A 21790-nucleotide genomic window follows, 5' to 3' on the forward strand; every position below is an offset into this window, starting at 1 on the left:
TATTTACAATAGCCAAGACATGGAAATAACCAATGTCCATCGATGAATGAATAGATAAAGAAAGTGTGATATACATATACACATTCTTCAGCCATAAAAATGAAGGAAATTCTGCCACTTATGACAACATGGATGGACCTTGAGGGCATTATGCTAAGTGAAATAAGTCAGACAGAGACAGACAAATACTGTATGAGCTCACTTATACGTGGAATCTGAAAAAACCTGAACTCATAGACACAGAGAACAGATTGATGGGTTGGTTACCAGAGGTGGGGGGTAGGGAGTGGGCAAAATGGATGAAGGTCGTTAAAAACTATAAACTTCCAGTTATAAGGTAAATAATTCCTGAGGATATAATGTACAGCATGGTGACTATAATTAACAATATTGTATATTTGAAGGCTGCTAAGAGAGTAGATCTTAAAAGTTCTCATCACAGGAAAAAAAAATGTAACTATGTATAGTGATGGATGTTAACTAAACTTATGGTGGTAATTTTGCAATATATACATATATCAAATCATTATATTGTACACCTAAAACTAATACAATATTATATGTCAATTATATCTCAATAAAATGGCAGTTTCATGTGATTCAAACTAATTATCAATGAAAAAAACAAAGATTCCTGCCTTCATGGAATTTTCATTTTAGTGGGAAGTGTATTGCAGTGTAACAAATTATTCCAAAATTTAGTGGCTTAAAACAACCGACAGGGCTTCCCTGGTGGCGCAGTGGTTGAGAATCTGCCTGCCAATGCAGGGGACATGGGTTCGAGCCCTGGTCTGGGAGGATCCCACATGCCGCGGAGCAACTGGGCCCGTGTGCCACAACTACTGAGCCTGCATGCCACAACTACTGAAGCCCATGCGCCTGGAGCCCGAGCTCCGCAACAAGAGGAGCCACTGCAATGAGAAGCCCCATCTCCACAACTAGAGAAAGCCCGTGCGCAGCAACGAAGACCCAATGCAGCCAAAAATAAATAAATAATTAATTAATTTAAAAAAAAAAACAAAAAACAACCGACAATTATTATCTCACAGTTTCTGTGGGTCATGAATTTGGGAGTGGTTTAGCTGGGTGGTTCTGGCTCAAGGTCTGTCGTGAGGTTGTAAGTCTATATGTCAGCTGAGGCTGCAGGCATCTAAAGACAACTGAGTCTGAAGGATCAGCTTTCAAGGCAGTTAACTCACCTGGTTATTGGTAGGAGGCCTTATGTCTTTGCTGGTTATTGACAGGAGGCCTCAATTTCTCACCATGTGAACCTCTCCAAGAGGCTGCTTGAGTATCCTCATGCCATGGCGGGTAGCTTCCCCTAGATGGGGTGATTCAAGAGAGAGGATAAGGAGGAAGCCACAGTGACTTTTTTCCCCTCCTGCAATGCCTTTTATGGCCAATCTTGGAAGTCACACTTTGTCATTTCCACTGTTGACTTGGAAGCAAGTCACTGAGTCCAGGCCACACTCAAAGAAAAAGGAGTTAAATTCCACCTCTTGAAGGAAGGAGTAGCAAAGAATTTGTGAACATATTTTAAAACCACCACAGGAAGACAGGTAATATGCAATAAACATAGTAAGTAAATTATGGAGTTTATTAGAAGGTTATAAGTTCTATGAAAATAAGAAAAAAATAGAGCAAAGGTAAGGGGAATCAGAGTATGTGTGTGTGGAAGGGGTGTGTGATGCAATTTTCAACAGGGTGGTCATTGTAAGACTCATTAGGAAGGTTAGATTTGAGTAGACTTGAAAGAGATGAGGAAGTTAGCTAAGCAGATATCTAAGAGAAGAAAGTCCTAAATCAAGGGAATAGCTAACCCAAAGGCCCTGGGGTGGGGGTAAAATGAGGTGAGAGAAAAGAATGTTAGCCATATTTTATTAGTAGGGTATTTTCAGTTGGGGAGGTGGGAAAGTTGAGGAAGGATAATTTCTTTTTTTTTAACTTAAAGTTTTTTGTTGTTTTTTGGTTTTTAAGTTTTTATTTTATATTGGAGCATAGTTGATTAACAATTTTGTATTAGTTTCAGGTGTACAGCTAAGTGATTGAGTTATACATATACATATACATGTATCTATTCTTTTTCAAACTCTTTTCCCATTTAGGTTATTACAGTGTTTTGAGCAGAGTTCCCTGTGCTATACAGTAGGTACTTCTTGGTTATCTATTTTATTTATTTATTTTTAATTAATTAATTTATTTATTTATTTTTTTATTTTATAAGATTTTTATTTTGAAATACTTCAAGATTCACAAGAAGTTTCAACAATAGTATAAAGAATTCCCAGGTACCCTTTGCCCAGCTTCCCCCAATGATAATATCTTACATAATACATAGAACATGTAAAACCAGGACACTGACATCTATATAATATTATTAACTTAGGTACAGACCTCATTTGGATTTTATCAGTTTTTACATGCTCTCTCCTTAAATTATGTATTTGGGGGGAGCGGATAGTACTATGAAATTTTATCCCAAGTGCAGATCCAAGTAACTATCACCATAATCAGGGTACAGACTGTCCCATCACTACAAAGAGACCTTCTCATGTTATCTTTTGTTGTGTTGAAAGTCAGCTTTTGTTTTATGAACATTTCAAACCTGGATATGAAGAATATTTCTATTTCTTTTTTTTTTTCACACACACACACACTGTATTTTATTTTTACAAGAGATGAATAGACTGACACCAAGCATTGTACATGGATGACCACAACAAAAGCAACAATGATTGCAATTACCAAACATGAAACACACTCATACTATGTCATAATATTGACATTCAGTCCAGAAATCCTCCACTGTAACAGCTCCTTTACTTTGCAGTGAAAATTGATTTGTATATTCTTTGCCTCTGAGTCCTTGTGGGATTTTTTTTTTAATTCAGACAGAAAGTCACAAAAATTATACTCATCCTCATCAGTTCACTCAGTCCCATGTAATTAATTTTTTTTTCATCTTGATCTTTTGTTAGCACTTTTATGAGTTCATCAGTTTTTCATTAGAGTTCTGAAAATGCTTATTCATTCAGTTCAGCAGTACAGTCAGTTACCAGAAACCTGTACTTGTCAGTCTTTTCCATGAATTTCTTGAAGATGAAACCCTTTTATAGGAACATATTTGCAAAAGCATCAGAGTACACCCAGAACTGTCTGTAAATGACAAAAGACTTAACAATGACCACAGTTAAAGATTTGATGAAAGTTCATAATAATGCAGTTGACAAGAAAATTAGTTATTTCTAAGATATACATTTTAAAGTAGTAACTAGGATTATGACTTATAACATTATACCAGAACATATAAGATTTTTAGAAATTTCATGTAATGTCTAAAACATTTATATTGACATATTTCCATACAAATAACCCAATGAAAGTTTAGTATTAGTTGTTTTGTTTGTTTGTTTTTTTATACTGCAGTTTCTTATTAGGCATCAATTTTACACACATCAGTGTTATACATGTCAATCCCAATCGCCCAATTCAGCACACCACCATCCCCACCCCACCGCAGTTTTCCCCCCTTGGTGTCCATATGTCCGTTCTCTACATCTGTGTCTCAACTTCTGCCCTGCAAACCAGCTCATCTGTACCATTTTTCTAGGTTCCACATACATGCGTTAATATACGATATTTGTTTTTCTCTTTCTGACTTACTTCACTCTGTATGACAGTCTCTAGATCCATCCACGTCTCAACAAATGACTCAATTTCGTTCCTTTTTATGGCTGAGTAATATTCCATTGTATATATGTACCACATCTTCTTTATCCATTCGTCTGTTGATGGGCATTTAGGTTGCTTCCATGACCTGGCTATTGTAAATAGTGCTGCAATGAACATTCGGGTGCATGTGTCTTTTTGAATTACGGTTTTCTCAGGGTATATGCCCAGTAGTGGGATTGCTGGGTCATATGGTAAGTCTATTTTTAGTTTTTTAAGGAACCTCCATATTGTTCTCCATAGTGGCTGTATCAATTTACATTCCCACCAACAGTGAAAGAGGTTTCCCTTTTCTCCAAACCCTCTCCAGCATTTGTTGTTTGTAGATTTTCTGATGATGCCTATTCTAACTGGTGTGAGGTGATACCTCATTGTAGTTTTGATTTGCATTTCTCTAATAATTAGTGATGTTGAGCACATTTTCATGTGCTTCGTGGCCGTCTGTATGTCTTCTTTGGAGAAATGTCTATTTAGGTCTTCTGCCCATTTTTGGATTGGGGTGTTTGTTTCTTTAATATTGAGCTGAATGAGCTGTTTATATATTTTGGAGATTAATCCTTTATCCGTTGATTCGTTTGCAAATATTTTCTCCCATACTGAGGGTTGTCTTTTTGTCTTGTTTATGGTTTCCTTTGCTGTGCAAAAGCTTTGAAGTTTCATTAGGTCCCATTTGTTTATTTTTGTTTTTATTTCCATTACTCTAGGAGGTGTATCAAAAAAGATCTTGCTGTGATTTATGTCAAAGAGTGTTCTTCCTATGTTTTCCTCTAAGAGTTTTATAGTGTCCAGTCTTACATTTAGGTCTCGAATCCATTTTGAGTTTATTTTTGTGTATGGTGTTAGGGAGTATTCTAATTTCATTCTTTTCCATGTAGCTGTCCAGTTTTCCCAGCACCACTTATTGAAGAGACTGTCTTTTCTCCATTGTATATCCTTGCCTCCTTTGTCATAGATTAGTTGGCCATAGGTGCGTGGGTTTATCTCTGGGCTTTCTATCCTGTTCCATTGATCTATATTTCTGTTTTTGTGCCAGTACCATATTGTCTTGATTACTGTAGCTTTGTAGTATAGTCTGAAGTCAGGAAGTCTGATTCCTCCAGCTCCGTTTTTTTCCCTCAAGACTGCTTTGGCTATTCGGGGTCTTTTGTGTCTCCATACAAATTTTAAGATGATTTGTTCTAGCTCCGTAAAAAATGCCATTGGTAATTTGATAGGGATTGCATTGAATCTGTAGATTGCTTTGGGTAGTAGAGTCATTTTCACAATGTTGATTCTTCCAATCCAAGAACATGGTATATCTCTCCATCTGTTGGTATCATCTTGAATTTCTTTCATCAGTGTCTTATAGTTTTCTGCATACAGGTCTTTTGTCTCCCTAGGTAGGTTTATTCCTAGGTATTTTATTCTTTTTGTTGCAATGGTAAATGGGAGTGTTTCCATAATTTCTGTTTCAGATTTTTCATCATTAGTGTATAGGAATGCAAGAGATTTCTGTGCATTAATTTTGTATCCTGCAACTTTACCATATTCATTAATTAGCTCTAGCAGTTTTCTGGTGGCAGTTTTAGGATTCTCTATGTATAGTATCATGTCATCCGCAAACAGTGACAGTTTTACTTCTTCTTTTCCAATTTGTATTCCTTTTATTTCTTTTTCTTCTCTGATTGCCGTGGCTAGGACTTCCAGAACTATGTTGAATAATAGTGGTGAGAGTGGACATCCTTGTCTCGTTCCTGATCTTAGAGGAAATGCTTTCAGTTTTTCACCATTGAGAATGATGTTTGCTGTGGGTTTGTCATATATGGCCTTTATTATGTTGAGGTAGGTTCCCTCTATGCCCACTTTCTGGAGAGTTTTTATCCTAAATGGGTGTTGAATTTTGTCAAAAGCTTTTTCTGCATCTATTGAGATGATCATATGGTTTTTCTTCTTCAATTTGTTAATATGGTGTATCACATTGATTGATTTGCGTATATTGAAGAATCCTTGCATCCCTGGGATAAATCCCACTTGATCGTGGTGTATGATCCTTTTAATGTGTTGTTGGATTCTGTTTGCTAGTATTTTGTTGAGGATTTTTGCATCTATGTTCATCAGTGATATTGGTCTGTAATTTCTTTTTTTGCAGTATCTTTGTCTGGTTTTGGTATCAGGGTAATGGTGGCCTCATAGAATGAGTTTGGGAGTGTTCCTTCCTCTGCAATTTTTTGGAAGAGTTTGAGAAGGATAGGTGTTAGCTCTTCTCTAAATGTTTGATAGAATTCCCCTGTGAAGCCATCTGGTCCTGGACTTTTGTTTGTTGGAAGATTTTTAATCACAGTTTCAATTTCATTACTTGTGATTGGTCTGTTCATATTTTCTGCTTCTTCCTGGTTCAGTCTTGGAAGGTTATACCTTTCTAAGAATTTGTCCATTTCTTCCAGGCTGTCCATTTTATTGGCATAAAGTTGCTTGTAGTAGTCTCTTAGGATGCTTTGTATTTCTGCAGTGTCTCTTGTAACTTCTCCTTTTTCATTTCTGATTTTATTGATTTGAGTCCTCTCCCTCTTTTTCTTGATGAGTCTGGCTAATGGCTTATCAATTTTGTTTATCTTCTCAAAGAACCAGCTTTTAGTTTTATTGATCTTTGCTATTGTTTTCTTTGTTTCTATTTCATTTATTTCTGCTCTGATCTTTATGATTTCTTTCCTTCTGCTAACTTTGGGTTTTGTTTGTTCTTCTTGTTCTTCTTTCTGTAGTTTCTTTAGGTGTAAGGTTAGATTGTTTACTTGAGATTTTTCTTGTTTCTTGAGGTAGGCTTGTATAGCTATAAACTTCCCTCTTAGAACTGCTTTTGCTGCATCCCATAGGTTTTCAGTCATCGTGTTTTCATTGTCATTTGTCTCTAGGTATTTTTTGATTTCCTCTTTGATTTCTTCAGTGATCTCTTGGTTATTTCGTAATGTATTGTTTAGCCTCCATGTGTTTGTCTTTTTTACGTTTTTTTTCCCTGTAATTCATTTCTAATCTCATAGCATTGTGGTCAGAAAAGATGCTTGATATGATTTCAATTTTCTTAAATTTACTGAAGCTTGACATGTGACCCAAGATGTGATCTATCCTGGAGAATGTTCCGTGTGCACTTGAGAAGAACGTGTAATCTGCTATTTTTGGATGGAATGTCCTATAAATATCAATTAAATCTATCTGGTCTATTGTGTCATTTAAAGCTTCTGTTTCCTTATTTATTTTCATTTTGGATGATCTGTCCATTGGTGTAAGTGAGGTGTTAAAGTCCCCCACTATTATTGTGTTACTGTCAATTTCCTCTTTTTTGGCTGTTAGCAGTTGCCTTATGTATTGAGGTGCTCCTATGTTGGGTGCATATATATTTATAATTGTTATATCTTCTTCTTGGATTGATCCCTTGATCATTATGTAGTGTCCTTCCTTGTCTCTTGTAACATTGTTTATTTTAAAGTCTATTTTATCTGATATGAGTATAGCTGCTCCAGCTTTCTTTTGATTTCCATTTGCATGGAATATCTTTTTCCATCCCCTCACTTTCAGTCTGTATGTGTCCCTAGGTCTAAAGTGGGTCTCTTGTAGACAGCATATATATGGGTCTTGTTTTTGTATCCATTCAGCAAGCCTGTGTCTTTTGGTTGGAGCATTTAATCCATTCACCTTTAAGGTAATTATTGATATGTATGTTCCTATGACCATTTCCTTAATTGTTTTGGGTTTGTTTTTGTAGGTCCTTTTCTTCTCTTGTGTTTCCCACTTAGAGAAGTTCCTTTAGCATTTGGTGTAGAGCTGGTTTGGTGGTGCTGAATTCTCTTAGCTTTTGCTTGTCTGTAAAGCTTTTGATTTCTCCATCAAATCTAAGTGAGATCCTTGCCGGGTAGAGTAATCTTTGTTGTAGGTTCTTCCCTTTCATCAGTTTAGGTATATCATGCCACTCCCTTCTGGCTTGTAGAGTTTCTGCTGAGAAATCAGCTGTTAACCTTATGGGCGTTCCCTTGTATGTTATTTGTCGTTTTTCCCTTGCTGCTTTCAATAATTTTTCTTTGTCTTTATTTTTTGCCACTTTGATTACTATGTGTCTCGGCGTGTTTCTCCTTGGGTTTATCCTGTATGGGACTCTCTGCACTTCCTGGACTTGGGTGGCTATTTCCTTTCCCATGTTAGGGAAGTTTTCGACTATAATCTCTTCAGATATTTTCTCTGGTCCTTTCTCTCTCTCTTCTCCTTCTGGGACCCCTATAATGCGAATGTTGTTGCGATTAATGTTGTCCCAGAGGTCTCTTAAGCTGTCTTCATTTCTTTTCATTCTTTTTTCTTTAGTCTGTTCCGCAGCAGTGAATTCTACCATTCTGTCTTCCAGGTCACTTATCCGTTCTTCTGCTTCAGTTATTCTGCTATTGATTCCTTCTAGTGTAGTTTTCATTTCAGTTATTGTATTGGTCATCTCTGTTTGTTTGTTCTTTAATTCTTCTAGGTCTTTGTTAAACATTTCTTGCATCTTCTCGATCTTTGCCTCCATTCTTTTTCCGAGGTCCTGGATCATCTTCACTATCATTATTCTGAATTCTTTTTCTGGATGGTTGCCTATCTCCACTTCATTTAGTTGTTTTTCTGGGTTTTTTTCTTGTTCCTTCATCTGCTATATAGCCCTCTCCCTTTTCATCTTGTCTATCTTTCTGTAAATGTGTTTTTTGTTCCACAGGCTGCAGGATTGTAGTTTTTCTTGCTTCTGCTATCTGCCCTCTGGTGGTTGAGGCTATCTAAGAGGCTTTTTTTTTTTTTTTTTTTTTTTTAATAAATTTGGTAGTACACAGCAGTTTTTTTTTTTAATAAATTTATTTATTTATTTATTTATTTTTAGCTGTGTTGGGTCTTCGTTTCTGTGCGAGGGCTTTCTCCAGTTGCGGCAAGCGGGTGCCATTCTTCATCGCGGTGCGCGGGCCTCTCACTATCGCGGCCTCTCTTGTTGCGGAGCACGGGCTCCAGACGCGCAGGCTCAGTAGTTGTGGCTCACGGGCCTAGTCGCTCCGTGGCATGTGGGATCTTCCCAGACCAGGGCTCGAACCCGTGTCCCCTGCATTGGCAGGCAGATTCTCAACCACTGCGCCACCAGGGAAGCCCTATCTAAGAGGCTTGATGGGAGGCTCTGATGGTGGGTAGAGCTGACTGTTGCTGTGGTGGTCAGAGCTCCGCAAAACTTTAATCTACTTGACTGTTGATGGGTGGGGCTGGGTTCCCTCCCTGTTGGTTGTTTTGCCTGAGGCAACCCAACACTGGAGCGTACCTGGGCTCTTTGGTGGGGCTAATGGCAGACTCTGGGAGGGCTCACGCCAAGGAGTACTTCCCAGAACCTCCGCTGCCAGTGTCCTTGTCCCCACAGTGAAATATAGCCAGCCCCCGCCTCTGCAGGAGACCCTCCAACACTAGCAGGTAGGTCTGGTTCAGTCTCCCCCAGGGTCACTGCTCCTTCCCCCGGGTCCTGATGCGCACACTATTCCGTGTGCACCCTCCAAGAGTGGGGTCTCTATTTCCCCTAGTCCTGTTGAAGTGCTGCAATCAATTCCCACTAGGCTTCAAAGTCTGATTCTCTATGAATTCCTCCTCCCGTTGCCGGAACCCCAGGTTGGGAAGCCTGATGTGGGGCTCAGAACCTTCACTCCAGTGGGTGGACTTCTCTGGTATAAGTGTTCGCCAGTCTGTGAGTCACCCACCCAACAGTTATGGGATTTGATTTTACTCTGATTGCGCCCCTCCTACCGTCTCACTGTGGCTTCTCCTCTGTCCTTGGACGTGGGGTATCCTCCTTGGTGAAATCCAGTGTCTTCCTGTCGATGATTGTCCATCAGCCAGTTGTGATTCTGGTGCTCTCGCAGGAGGGAGTGAGAGCACGTCCTTCTACTCCGCCATCTTGGTTAATCCCTTGGTTATCTATTTTAAATATAGCATTGTGTACATGTCAGTCCCAAACTTCCAATCTATCCCTCCCCCCCACCCTTCCCTCCTGGTAACCATAAGTTCGTTCTCTAAGTCTGTGAGTCTATTTCTGTTTTGTAAATAAGTTCATTTGTATCATTTATTTTAGATTCCACATATAAGCGATATCATGCGATATTTATCTTTCTCTGTTTGACTTACTTCACTTAGTATGATAATCTCTAGGTCTATCCATGTTGCTGCAAATGGCATTATTTCATTCTTTTTTATGGCTGAGTAGTATTCCATTGTATATATGTACTACATCTTCTTTATCCATTCCTCTGTTGATGGACATTTAAGTTGTTTCCATGCCTTGGCTATTGTAAACAGTGCTGCAGTGAACATTGGAGTGCATGTCAGAGGAAGGATTATTTCCATGGCTGAAATTAACAAGTTCATTGTTTCTAACAGGAATGTAAAGAAGAAATCAAAATGGATCCAAGTATGAGTGTGAATTCTGTTACCATCTCTGTTGAGGGGATGACATGTAGTTCCTGTGTTTGGACCATTGAACAGCACATTGGAAAACTGAACGGTGTACATCACATTAAAGTAAGTTACTCCTTGGAAATCAGTGAAGTCAAATGCTGTTGACTGGAATTCTTCTGGGAAATTACTTCTAACACTGAGACAGATGCAGACACACTGACACGTATGACATAAAGACTATCACACTTCTAACCTTGAAGCTGAATAAGTTTTCTTCAGCCCATTAACTTATTTTTTTGTTAAAAAAATAAGAAATAATACATTTTTAAAATTTAAAAACATCTGAAGATGGAATCTGGACGTTATGTTTGTATATTTATCAATATATATTTTATAAGTATATAGATGCTGACATACTTTTTATTACTCTTAATCTCATGTTGATCTAAAATATATGTTCTCAGAGAAAGGATTGTGAGGTTTCTTTCTCTTTTATAGCATGACAGTTACTATGTTTAGTAATAATGTAGTCTTCTCTAAGAGCATGCATACAAAGTGTAACTAATTTTCTAAACATTTTCACTTCAATGTTATTTAATCAATAAATCATTTTATTTAAAAGAATACATTACAATTAATTACATTAAGTGACATTACCAAACAATTTTAGACTGGTTAGCTCTAGAACAAGGAATGAAAGAAACACTGTTAGCCATTATGTGTCTGTGTATTTTCTCTTCACATTTCTTAAATCACAAATAAAAAATAACAAGATACTGCAGTGAAAATACAATTAGTTTCTCTCAAATAAATTAAAAGTGTGCATGGTCTGGGGAAAACTGAAGCCCAGCTCACCGGCTTACAAAGGGGGTGTGATGTAAAACTGGTGCCTCCACCCACATCACTTCCCTCTTCGATTCTGTTCTTCCCCAGAGCCCTAAGCTTCCCATACACCCTAGGTTACTGCTGAGGAGTGAGCTGACACCATCCTGTATGAGTGAGGCCTGGCATGATGCGCTCAGGTTTAGGGCAAGAGGAAGGCCGGAGGTGAAACCGGAAGATGGGGAACTAAAGATGCGCACCCACTGCCTCTGCTCTCTGAGTATTCAACCACATCACCCTCCCTCCAAAAGGAAGCTAATGTGACACAGTGACTCTGGAAGGAACCTAGCGGTATGTTGGAGTGCAACAGACCAAATGGTTTCTACAGCTGAATCAATCCAGCAGAGAACATGAAGGGAGAGAGAAGGGAGGGCACAGTTGTCCCTCTAGGTCTGGAGACTTCGGGTCACCCAGGATGCAGTCCCCTTTAAGAAAACTGCCTTCCAGAGCCAGGCCCCTAAGTTGGCAAATCCTGAAATGAAAGAGCGAGGTATCACCTCCTGTTAGAGCCCTATGCTGCTGCTCCAAGCATTGGGTTTGCAGATATAAGAGGGGATAACCCGAAGCTGATGGCCTGCGTAACTAAAGGATGAAACTAGATGGGCTAGGCACGGGCATGCTGAACATTTATCTAATTCCTCCCTGAGAGCTGTCCAGGCCTAGGAGCTGCCCTGAGCACTCGCCTTTGCTGAGCTTAGACCTAGGGCAAGGGGAGGGCAGAAAAATGGAGAGTAAAATAAAAATATAAAGAGCAGAAAACCCAAAGCATGGCCCAAGGGAACCTTTCTGCAGGGATAGGTTTCTCAGGGCCTGCATTTTCTCCTGATTCATAAAAACTCTGAGCTTTTATCAAAGAGGATAGAAACTCTCTGTTGGGGAGGGAGGACAACAGGAGATCAGGGAGATCCTGCTGGCTATCCTGGGGCAAAGCAGGGGGAAAGGGAGCCTCTCCATTTCCCGGAGACAAACTGCCAGAAAAGACTGTGTAGAAGCCTCCCTGGGCAGAGCCCAGGACTGAGAAAGGTGGTAGGGATTTGAGTTCACTTCAATTTTTAATTGCCAAAATAAAATTGACTTTTGCTAGACTACCTTAACACATTCCTGCTATAATTCATCTCAGAATCCTACTTAGTGGAAAAGAGTGGTTTATTTTTATATTCTAATTTTCCTGCAATGAACATGAATTGTTAATATAATTGTTATAAATAAATAAGAAAACCTAAACTTTGTTTAGCGCCTTCTAAACACAAAAGCCAAAAGTACCAAAGTCAACACAAGACTACCCCAAAGGGAACAAAATGATACTGTGCCCCCTCATATCCTGTAAAAAATGTATTTGAATGTTTCCTGTGCTCATTTTTTTGACATAGACATAGTATGTTAAAGCTGCAAGGGGTCTTAGATATGACTTAAGTCGTCTAACCCCCTCATTATACAGATCAATAGATTGAAGCCCAGATAAGGAAGTGACCTGTGCTAAGTTACACAGCTACCTAATACCAAAAAAAACTAGAACTCAAGTTCCATGATTCCTGGGCCAGTATGTTTTGTGGTCATACAATGTCTACAGATGCAGTTTAATTTGTATATGGTTCTCAAGCTTGTGATCTCCAATTTATTCTCTCACATAACTTCTAAAAATAAAGGAACCTGGTATTTTCATCATAAAGGTGCCTCCTACCACCAAATTGCTGTTTTAGCTCTGTATCACTAGTCTCTATAAATTCTCCTCAGAATAGTTCTAGTATTTTTAGTATGAGACACCTTGAATTATATTTTGTCACTACCTTTTTAATCTTTTTATTTCCGTGTTCGTAAAAATGTCTTTGATTTTAAAGCCTTTGGGGTTAAAAAAATATGTTTTGATTAAGTCCAGCTTTCTCAGCCTCAGCACTATTGACATTTTGGGCTGGATAATTCTTTGTTTTGGGGGGCTGTTCTGTGCTTTGTAGGATGTTTAGCAGCATCCCTGGCCTCTACCCACCTGGCCTCTACCCACCAGATGCCAGTAGCCTCTCCTCCCACTTGTGACAACCAAAAATGTCTCCAGACGTTGCCAGTGTCCCCTAGGGGCGAAATTGCCTTCAGTTGAGGATCACTTCTGTAGTCCCTTTTCAGAGAACCTACTGTACACCCTTTGTCTGTTCAGTTAATATTTGATGACGGTAAATTGATTTATCAAACAGGCTCATGTGCCCCTTTCTCTTCATACTAGCCTCTTATAGTTCTTTTTTTGCCAGTTACAGGTATAGTGAACAGTGGTTCTCAAACCATACCATGAGAATCACCTGGAGGGCTTGTAAAACATAAATTGCTGGTTCCACGCCCAGAGTTTCTGCTTTAGTTGATCTGAATGGGGCCTGAGAATTTGCATGCCTAATAAGTACCCAGGTAACTCTAAAGGTGCTGGTCCTGGGACCACAGTTTAAGAACCATTATATTGCATGAGCTATACTTACACTGAAGATTATTTGTCATTTATCTGAAATTTAAATTTAACTGGGTCTGTCCTGTATTTTTATTTGCTAAATCTGGTAACCCTTCTTTGAAATCATCCTTCCCCTTTACTTTTACTTTCTGTTCCTGTAAGTTTTCCTTTTTAAAAACTGCCATGTAAATGGAATCATATGTTATATAGCCTTTTGAGTTTGGCTTCTTTCACTTAGCATTATGCATTTGAGATTTGTCCATGTTCTTGCATGTATCACTGGTTCTTTCCTTTTTATTGCTGAGGAGTATTCCATTGTGTGGATGTACCAAAGTTTGTTTACCCATTCACCTGTTGAGAGACATTGGATTGTTTGTACTTTCTTTTGTGATTATGAAAAGCAGTGCTCTGAATGTTCACATCCAAGTCTTTGTGTGGACATAAGTTTTAATTTCTCTTGGGCAAATTCCTAGGATTGGATTTGTTCCATCATATGGTAAGTGTATGTTTAACTTTTTGAGACACTGACAATTGATTTACCACAGTGGCTGTACTATTCTATCTTCCCATCAGCAATGTTTGAGGATTCCACTTTTCTCACATTCTCTCCAACACTTTGTATTAACAGTCTTTTTAGTTATAGACATTCTAAGTCTTTTTAGTTATAGACCTTCTAGTGGGTATGTAGTGGTATCTCACTAATTCTCATTCCCTTAATAGCTAATGATATTGAGCATCTTTTCATGTGTTTGTTAGGCATTTGTATACCTTCTTTGGTAAAGTGTCTGTCAAACCTTTTGTGAAATTTTTAGCTGGCTGTTTTGTTTTCTTATTATTCAATTTTGATTGTTTTCTATGTATTCTGAATTGTCTTCTCTTAGGTATGTGTTTTGCAAATAATTTTTCCAGTCTGTGGCTTGTCTTTTTAATCTCTTAAAAGTATCTTTCCCAGAGCAGCAGTTTTTACTTTTGATGAATTCCACTTTACCTACTTTTTTTCCTTTATGGAGCATGCTTTTGGTGTCATATCTAAGAAATCTTGGCCTCACCCAGGATCACAAAGATTTTTCTCCTATGTCATCTAAAAGTTTTTTCATTTTAGGTTTTGCATTTAGATCTATTATCCATTTTGAATTAATGTGAATACATTATGAGGTATGGGTTGAGGTTAATTTTTTTTTAATATGGATGTCCAGTTTTCCAGGCAGCTCTATTTGTTGAAAAGTTTATTCTTTCTCCATTGAATTGCCTTTACACCTTTGTTGAAAATCAATTTACCATATATTTATGGGTATATTTCTGTATGCTCTGTTCTATTCCATTGATCTGTGTGTCTGTCCTTTGGCCAATAAATACCACAGAGTCTTGATTATTGTAGCTTTATAATAAATCTTTTTTTTTTTGGCGCAGAGAAAGATTTATTGCAGTGCCAAGCAAGGAGAATGGGTGGCTCATGATTGAAAAACCTCCTTAAGTCCCCAATGGTTTTCAGGGAGAAGTTTTTAATAGGCAAAATTTGGGGTGAGGGCTGCAGGGTGTGTGACTTTCTCCTGATTGGTGGGTGGTGAGGTAATAGGGTGGTGCTCCAGGAATCTCGTGTTCAGCCTGAAGTTACCATCCTCCACCTAGGTGGAGGCCTTAGTTCCTGGTCTCAGGACTTAATGAAGCTCAGGTTCTTTACGTCTTGTCACAGAAAGATTTCAGTGAGAGATAAAGTGATAGGTAAGAAGTGGATTTACTTAGAGAGATACACATTCCATAGACAGAATGTGGTCTGTCTCAAAAGGTGAGAGCAGCCTATAATAAATCTTAAAATCAGGTAGTGTAATTTCTCAACTTTGTTCTTTTTCAAAATTGTTTTGGCTGTTCTATTTTCTTTCCGTTTACATATGAATTTTAGAATCAGTATATAGGTTTCTACAAAAATATCTGCTTGGATTTTGATTGCGATTGTATTGATTCTGTAGATCCATTTGGATAGAATTAACATCTTAATATTGCGTATTCAAACCTGTGCACATGCTATATCTCTCTATTTAGGTATTCCGTGATTTCTTTTATCAGGGATCTATAATTTTCAGTCTGCAGATCCTGCATATATTTTGTTAGACTTATATTCACGTATTTTCTGTTTTTAGATGATGTTTAAATGGTACTATTTTTTAAAATTTCAATTTCAGTTGTTCATTACAAACATACAAAAATGCAGTTGGTTTTTGTATGTTGATTTTGTATCCTGAACTTTGCTAAACTGACATTAAATCTATTAGCTTTTTTGGTAGATTCTTTGGGATTTTCTACATAAGCAGTTATGTCATCAGGGCATAAAAATAGTTTTATTTCTTCCTTTCTAGTCTGTATGTCTTTTATTTCTTTGCTGTCTAGAACCTCCATTACAATTTGGAATAGGAGTGGGAACAGTGAACATCTATGTCTTGTTCCTGATCGTAGGGGGAAAACATTCAGTCCTTCACCATTAAGTATTGTGTTAGTATAGGGTTTTTGTAGATGCCCTGTATCAGGTTAAGGAAATTCCTTTATCTTCCTGGTTTTCTGAGAGCTTTTATTTGTAATCATGAATAGATGTTGCATTTTTTCAAGTGCTTTTTCTGCATCTAGATATGATCATATTATTTTTCTTCTTTAAGGCTGTTAATATGGTGAATTACATTGATTGATTTTCAAATGTTATACTAGCCACGCATTCTCAGGATAAGCCCCACTTGGTCAAAGAATACTTTTAATGAAAACTTTCAAACATACACAAAAGTGAAGACCTAGTACAAGGAACCTCCCTGTACCTGTCACCCTTGCTACTTATTTTCATGACATTCTCATCATTTGAATTTGATAATGTATTTTGCTGATGCTTTTAAGAGTTGATCTGGACCTTCCTGCCTGTTGTACTTTGTTAAGGTAGAGGTCCCTGACTAGTGGATTGGAATTTCCTAGTATATTTCCATGCCATTTCCAAGCCTTTTTGCTGCCCCCTGCCCACTGTTTTCCTTGTCACTCTTCAGGATTCTCAGCACTGTTTGGAGCACAGTTAATTTCAGCACTCTTTCCCATGCTTCATTAAGTTTGGTTCCCCACCTGTTCTCTCCTATTTCTCTGCAACTTGTATCTAAGGGCCCAAAGAAATTAACAATATCTCCTTGCCGAAAGTTTGGGGATTTCTACTATAATGATGGTAATATATGGATGCTTTTTCTTAAGTATTTTACTGTGAATTGCTGACTCTTCAGCATGTTTATTTTCACTGCCAGGGCTTAATGAGTTAATGTGTAATTTTAACTGGCTTTTGTCTTCATTTGTATAATGTACTTATTATTTTAATATATTTAAGTTTTCAGCATCATTAAAACAACTTTATATTGGCAGTGGCTCTATAATATTTACCATAAGTTTTCTGTAATTTTGCTTTTATACAATATTCATTATAGTGATGATGGAAAGTTAATGCAACTTTGGAATTTGATCAGCTTGCATCAGTCCTAAAATGCTTTTCTTTTGACTAGTTCATATCCACATGCAAAAGATAAATTTTAGACACACTGCCCAGAGTAGATGTTAATATTCTAAAGGGAGCTTTGTCTAACTGGACATCAGATTTAGTACAGGGTTTAAGATTAGGAATCTGATGGATTCTTTCTAATAATCAGAAGCTCATTATATATTTTAAGTGCATTAATCATTAAATTTGAACCAGAATATTTTTTTAACTTTTTATTTTATATTGGAGTATAGTTGATTAACAACGTTATGTTAGTTTCAGGTGTGTAGCAAAGTGATTCAGTTATACATATACATGTATCTATTCTTTTTCAAATTCTTTAGGTTGTTACATAATATTAAGCAGAGTTCCCTGGGCTATACAGTAGGTCCTTGTGGGTTATCCATTTAAAATATAGCAGTGTGTACATGTCAATCCCAAACTCCCTAACTATGCATCCCCCCCACCCTTACCCGCTGGTAACCATAAGTTCCATTCTCTCAGTCTGTAAGTCTGTTTCTGTTTTAAGGAAAAAAAATTTTAATTTTTTAAAATAAAAAATAAAAAAAATTTATTAAGAAAAAAATTTTTAATTTTTTAAAATAAAAAATAAGGAAAAAATTATTAAAAAATTTATTAAGAAAAAAAATTTTTTATGTAAAAAAAAAAAAACCAAAATAACTGGCGGACCAAACCCTAGGACAAATGGTGAAAGCAAAGCTATACAGACAAAATCTCACCCAGAAGCATACACATATACACTCACAAAAAGAGGAAAAGGGGAAAAATTAATATATCCTGCTCCCAAAGTCCACCTCCTGAATTTGGGATGATTCGTTGTCTATTCAGGTATTCAACAGCTGCAAGTACATCAGGTTGTTTGTGGAGCTTTAATCCGCTGCTTCTGAGGCTGCTGGGAGAAATTTCCCTGTCTCTTCTTTGTTCGTACAGCTCCCGGGGTTCAGCTTTGGATTTGGCCCCGCCTCTGCGTGTAGGTCGCCTGAGGGTGTCTGTTCCCCGCCCAGACAGAACCGGGTTAAGGGAGCAGCTGATTAGGGGGCTCTGGGTCACTCAGGCGGGGGGGGGGGGGGAGGGAGGGGTACGGATGCGGGGCAAGCCTGCGGCGGCAGAGGCCAGCGTGACGTTGCAGCAGCCTGAGGCGCGCCGTGCGTTCTCCCGGGGAAGTTGTCCCTGGATCATGGGACCCTGGCAGTGGCGGGCTGCACAGGCTCCCGGGAGGGGTGGTGTGGATAGTGAGCTGTGCTCGCACACAGGCTTCTTGGTGGCGGCAGCAGCAGCCTCAGCGTCTCATGCCCGTCTCTGGGGTCTGCGCTGATAGCCGCGGCTCGCGCCCGTCTCTGGAGCTCCTTTAAGCGGCGCTCCCAACCCCCTCTCCTTGCGCACCGCGAAACAAAGAGGCAAGAAAAAGTCTCCTGCCTCTTCGGCAGCTGCAGACTTTTTCCCGGACTCCCTCCCCGCTAGCTGTGGTGCGCTAACCCCTTCAGGCTGTGTTCACGCCGCCAACCCCAGTCCTCTCCCTGAGATCTGACCGAAGCCCGAGCCTCAGCTCCCAGCCCCGCCCGCCCCAGCAGGTGAGCAGACAAGCCTCTCGGGCTGGTGAGTGCTGCTCGGCACCGCTCCTCTGTGCGGGAATCTCTCCGCTTTGCCCTCCGCACCCCTGTGGCTGCGCTCTCCTCCGTGGCTCCGAAGCTTACCCCCTCTGCCACCCGCAGTCTTTGCCCGCGAAGGGGCTTCTTAGTGTGTGGAAACCTTTCCTCCTTCACAGCTCCCTCCCACTGGTGCAGGTCCCGTCCCTATTCTTTTGTCTCTGTTATTTCTTTTTTCTTTTGCCCTACCCAAATACGTGGGGAGTTTCTTGCCTTTTGGGAGGTCTGACGTCTTCTGCCAGCGTTCAGTGGGTGTTTTGTAGGAGCAGTTCCACGTGTAGATGTATTTCTACTGTATCTGTGGGAAGGAAGGTGATCTCCGCGTCTTACTCTTCCGCCATCTTGCCCAGACGCCCCTCTGTTTCTGTTTTGTCAATAAGTTCATTTTTATCAGTTTTTTTTAGATTCCACAGACAAGTGATATTATACAATGTTTCTCTTTCTCTGTCTGACTTACTTTACTCAGTATGACAATCTCTAGGTCCATCCATGTTGCTGCAAATGGCACTATTTCATTCATTTTAATAGCTGAGTAATATTCCATTGTATATATGTACCACATCTTCTTTTTCCATTCCTCTGTCAATGGACGTTTAGGTTGCTTCCATGTCTTGTCCATTGTAAACAGTGCTGCAATGAACATTGGGGTGCATGTATCCTTTCAGACCATGTTTTTCTCCAGATATATGCCCAGGAGTGGGATTGCTGGATCATATGGTAGCTCTATTTTTAGTATTTTTAAAGAATCTCCATACTGTTCTCCATAGTGGCTGTACCAATTTACATTCCTACCAACAGTGTAAGAGGGTTCCTTTCTCTCCACACCCTCTCCAGCATTTACTGTTTGTGGATTTTTTGATGATAGCCATTCTGACTGGTGTAAGGTGGTATTTCATTGTAGTTTTGATTTGCATTTCTCTAATAATTAGCGATATTGAATATCTTTTCATGTGCCTCTTGGCCATCTTGTATGTTGTCTTTGGAGAGATGTCTGTTTAGGTCTTCTGCCCATTTTTTGATTGGGTTGCGTTTCTGTACACTAACAACGAAAGATCCGAAAGAGAAATTCAAGAAACACTCCCATTTACCATTGTAATAAAAAGAATAAAACACCTAGGGATAAACCTACCTAGGGGGACAAAAGACCTGTATGCAGAAAACTATAAGACACTGATGAAAGAAATTAAAGATGATACCAACAGATGGAGAGATATACCATGTTCTTGGATCAGAAAAATCAATATTGTGAAAATGACTGTACTACCCAAAGCAATCTACAGATTCAATGCAATTGCTATCAAATTACCAATGGCATTTTTTACAGAACTAGAACAAAAAATCTTAAAATTTGTATGGAGACACAAAAGACCCCAAAGAGCCAAAGCAATCTTGAGAAAGAAAAACGGAGCCAGAGGAATCAGGCTCCCTGACTTCAGACTATATTACAAAGCCACAGTCATCAAAACAGCATGGTACTGGCACAAAAATAGAAATATAGATCAAAGGAACAGGGTAGAAAGCCCAGAAATAAACCCACACACTTATGGTCAATTAATCTATGACAAAGGTGGCAAGACCATGCAATGTGGAGGAAAGACAGTCTCTTCAATAAATGGTGCTGGCAAAACTGGGCAGCTACATGTAAAAAAATGAAATTAGAACATTCTTTAACACTATACACAAAAATAAGCTCAAGATGGATATAGACCTAAATATGAGACCAGACACTATAAAACTCTTAGAGGAAAACATAGGCTGAACCCTCTCTGACATAAATCACAGCAATATCTTTTTTGATCTGTCTCCAAGAGTAATGGAAATAAAAACAGAAATAAACAAATGGGACCTAATTAAACTCAAAAGCTTTTGCACAGCAAAGGAAACCATAAACAAAACGAAAAGACAGCCCACAGAATGGGAGAAAATATTTGCAAATGATGTGACCGACAAGGGATTAATTTCCAGAATTTACAAACAGCTCATACGGCTTAATTTCATGGAACCAGAATACTTTGTGCATCTCCAGATCAAATACTTTTGATCTGTCTTTTAATCTTAATCTAAACATTAATCTTTTACCCGTTTATTCTTCAGAGATTTCAAAATGGGTTTTAGCTTTTCTGTGAACTACAGGATTCATGCTTTCTTGTCCTTACAGTATTCTTTTTTATTATTTTTGGCTGTGCCGTGCGGCATGTGGGATCTTAGTTCCCCGACCAGGGATTGAACCCGTGCCCCCTGCCTTGGAAGCGTGGAGTCTTAACCACTGGACCCCCAGGGAAGTCCCCTCCTTATGGTATTCTCGTCTGTGATTCAGACGTCTCATGAGATCTTGAGCAGATTGACTTCAGTTTGTCTTGTTTTTATTACAAAAAGTTGGCTAATTGGCACATAGTGATTCCTTATGAAGTTTGATACAAAATTTTACCACATGTGAAGTGTGGTGCCAATATGTGGGCAATTCTTTTCTATATCTGAAACTCTTGGTGATTTTTTGCATGTCTGAGTTTCATATTCATCTTGTCCAGAGAGGACAAAGTAAACTATGTATCCATTTTACATGTATGGGAGGGAGGAAAGCAGTGTTTCTCATTTGCTTACTAAACTACACACTCTGGTCAGTTAAGACTATGTTGATGGTTGTGGCAGGAAAAGCTTTCTTTACACAGTGTAATATGCCTTCTGCTAAGTTTTCTGTCCTGTAGGCATCCATGTGAATTCTTGGATATGAATTTTTCCCTTTCACATTCTCCAAAAGTAGGATTTTCCTTTGTATTCACCATCTACCTTGGCATAACTACACTTTAGAGGCTTCCTCATTGTCTCCTCCCCTCCTCCCCCCAAGGATGCTCCTGTCTTTAATTTGCTTTGGGGAGAGAGCCAAGTTGGAAAAGCTGAGAGATGACGGGTAACTTTTATTAACTATACTGCAGGTTTTCTCAAATGTGTTTATATTCAAAATACATTTATAAAAACATTTTGTAATTTTTTTCACTAATTGTAACTGTCCGAAAATCAAATGGATGTTTTTGCAATTTGCTAATTAGAAAAGAGGATGGCAAAGTAGCTCTGCAACCTGCAGTCCCAAAACTTTAAAAATGAATAATTTAATTTCAGTGAATAATAAATATGGCACTTCCACTTGATTTATCCTCAAAGAAACCAATTAAACTTCCTCCA

The 21790-nt window shown here is 38.7% G+C and overlaps 1 protein-coding gene across 1 annotated transcript in view; it reads left to right on the top strand.

Moving 5' to 3' along the window:
* The window catches only part of ATP7A (ATPase copper transporting alpha), a 152338-nt gene that overhangs the window by 60944 nt on the left and 69604 nt on the right, over positions 1 to 21790 (top strand). The window contains exon 2 of the mRNA XM_059909953.1: positions 10123 to 10263. Coding sequence (XP_059765936.1) covers positions 10144 to 10263 — 120 coding nt within the window. The 5' untranslated portion in view covers positions 10123 to 10143. The remainder of the gene's footprint in view (positions 1 to 10122; positions 10264 to 21790) is intronic.

Source organism: Balaenoptera ricei, chromosome X, assembly GCF_028023285.1.
Source record: "Balaenoptera ricei isolate mBalRic1 chromosome X, mBalRic1.hap2, whole genome shotgun sequence".
Lineage (NCBI taxonomy): Eukaryota > Metazoa > Chordata > Mammalia > Artiodactyla > Balaenopteridae > Balaenoptera > Balaenoptera ricei.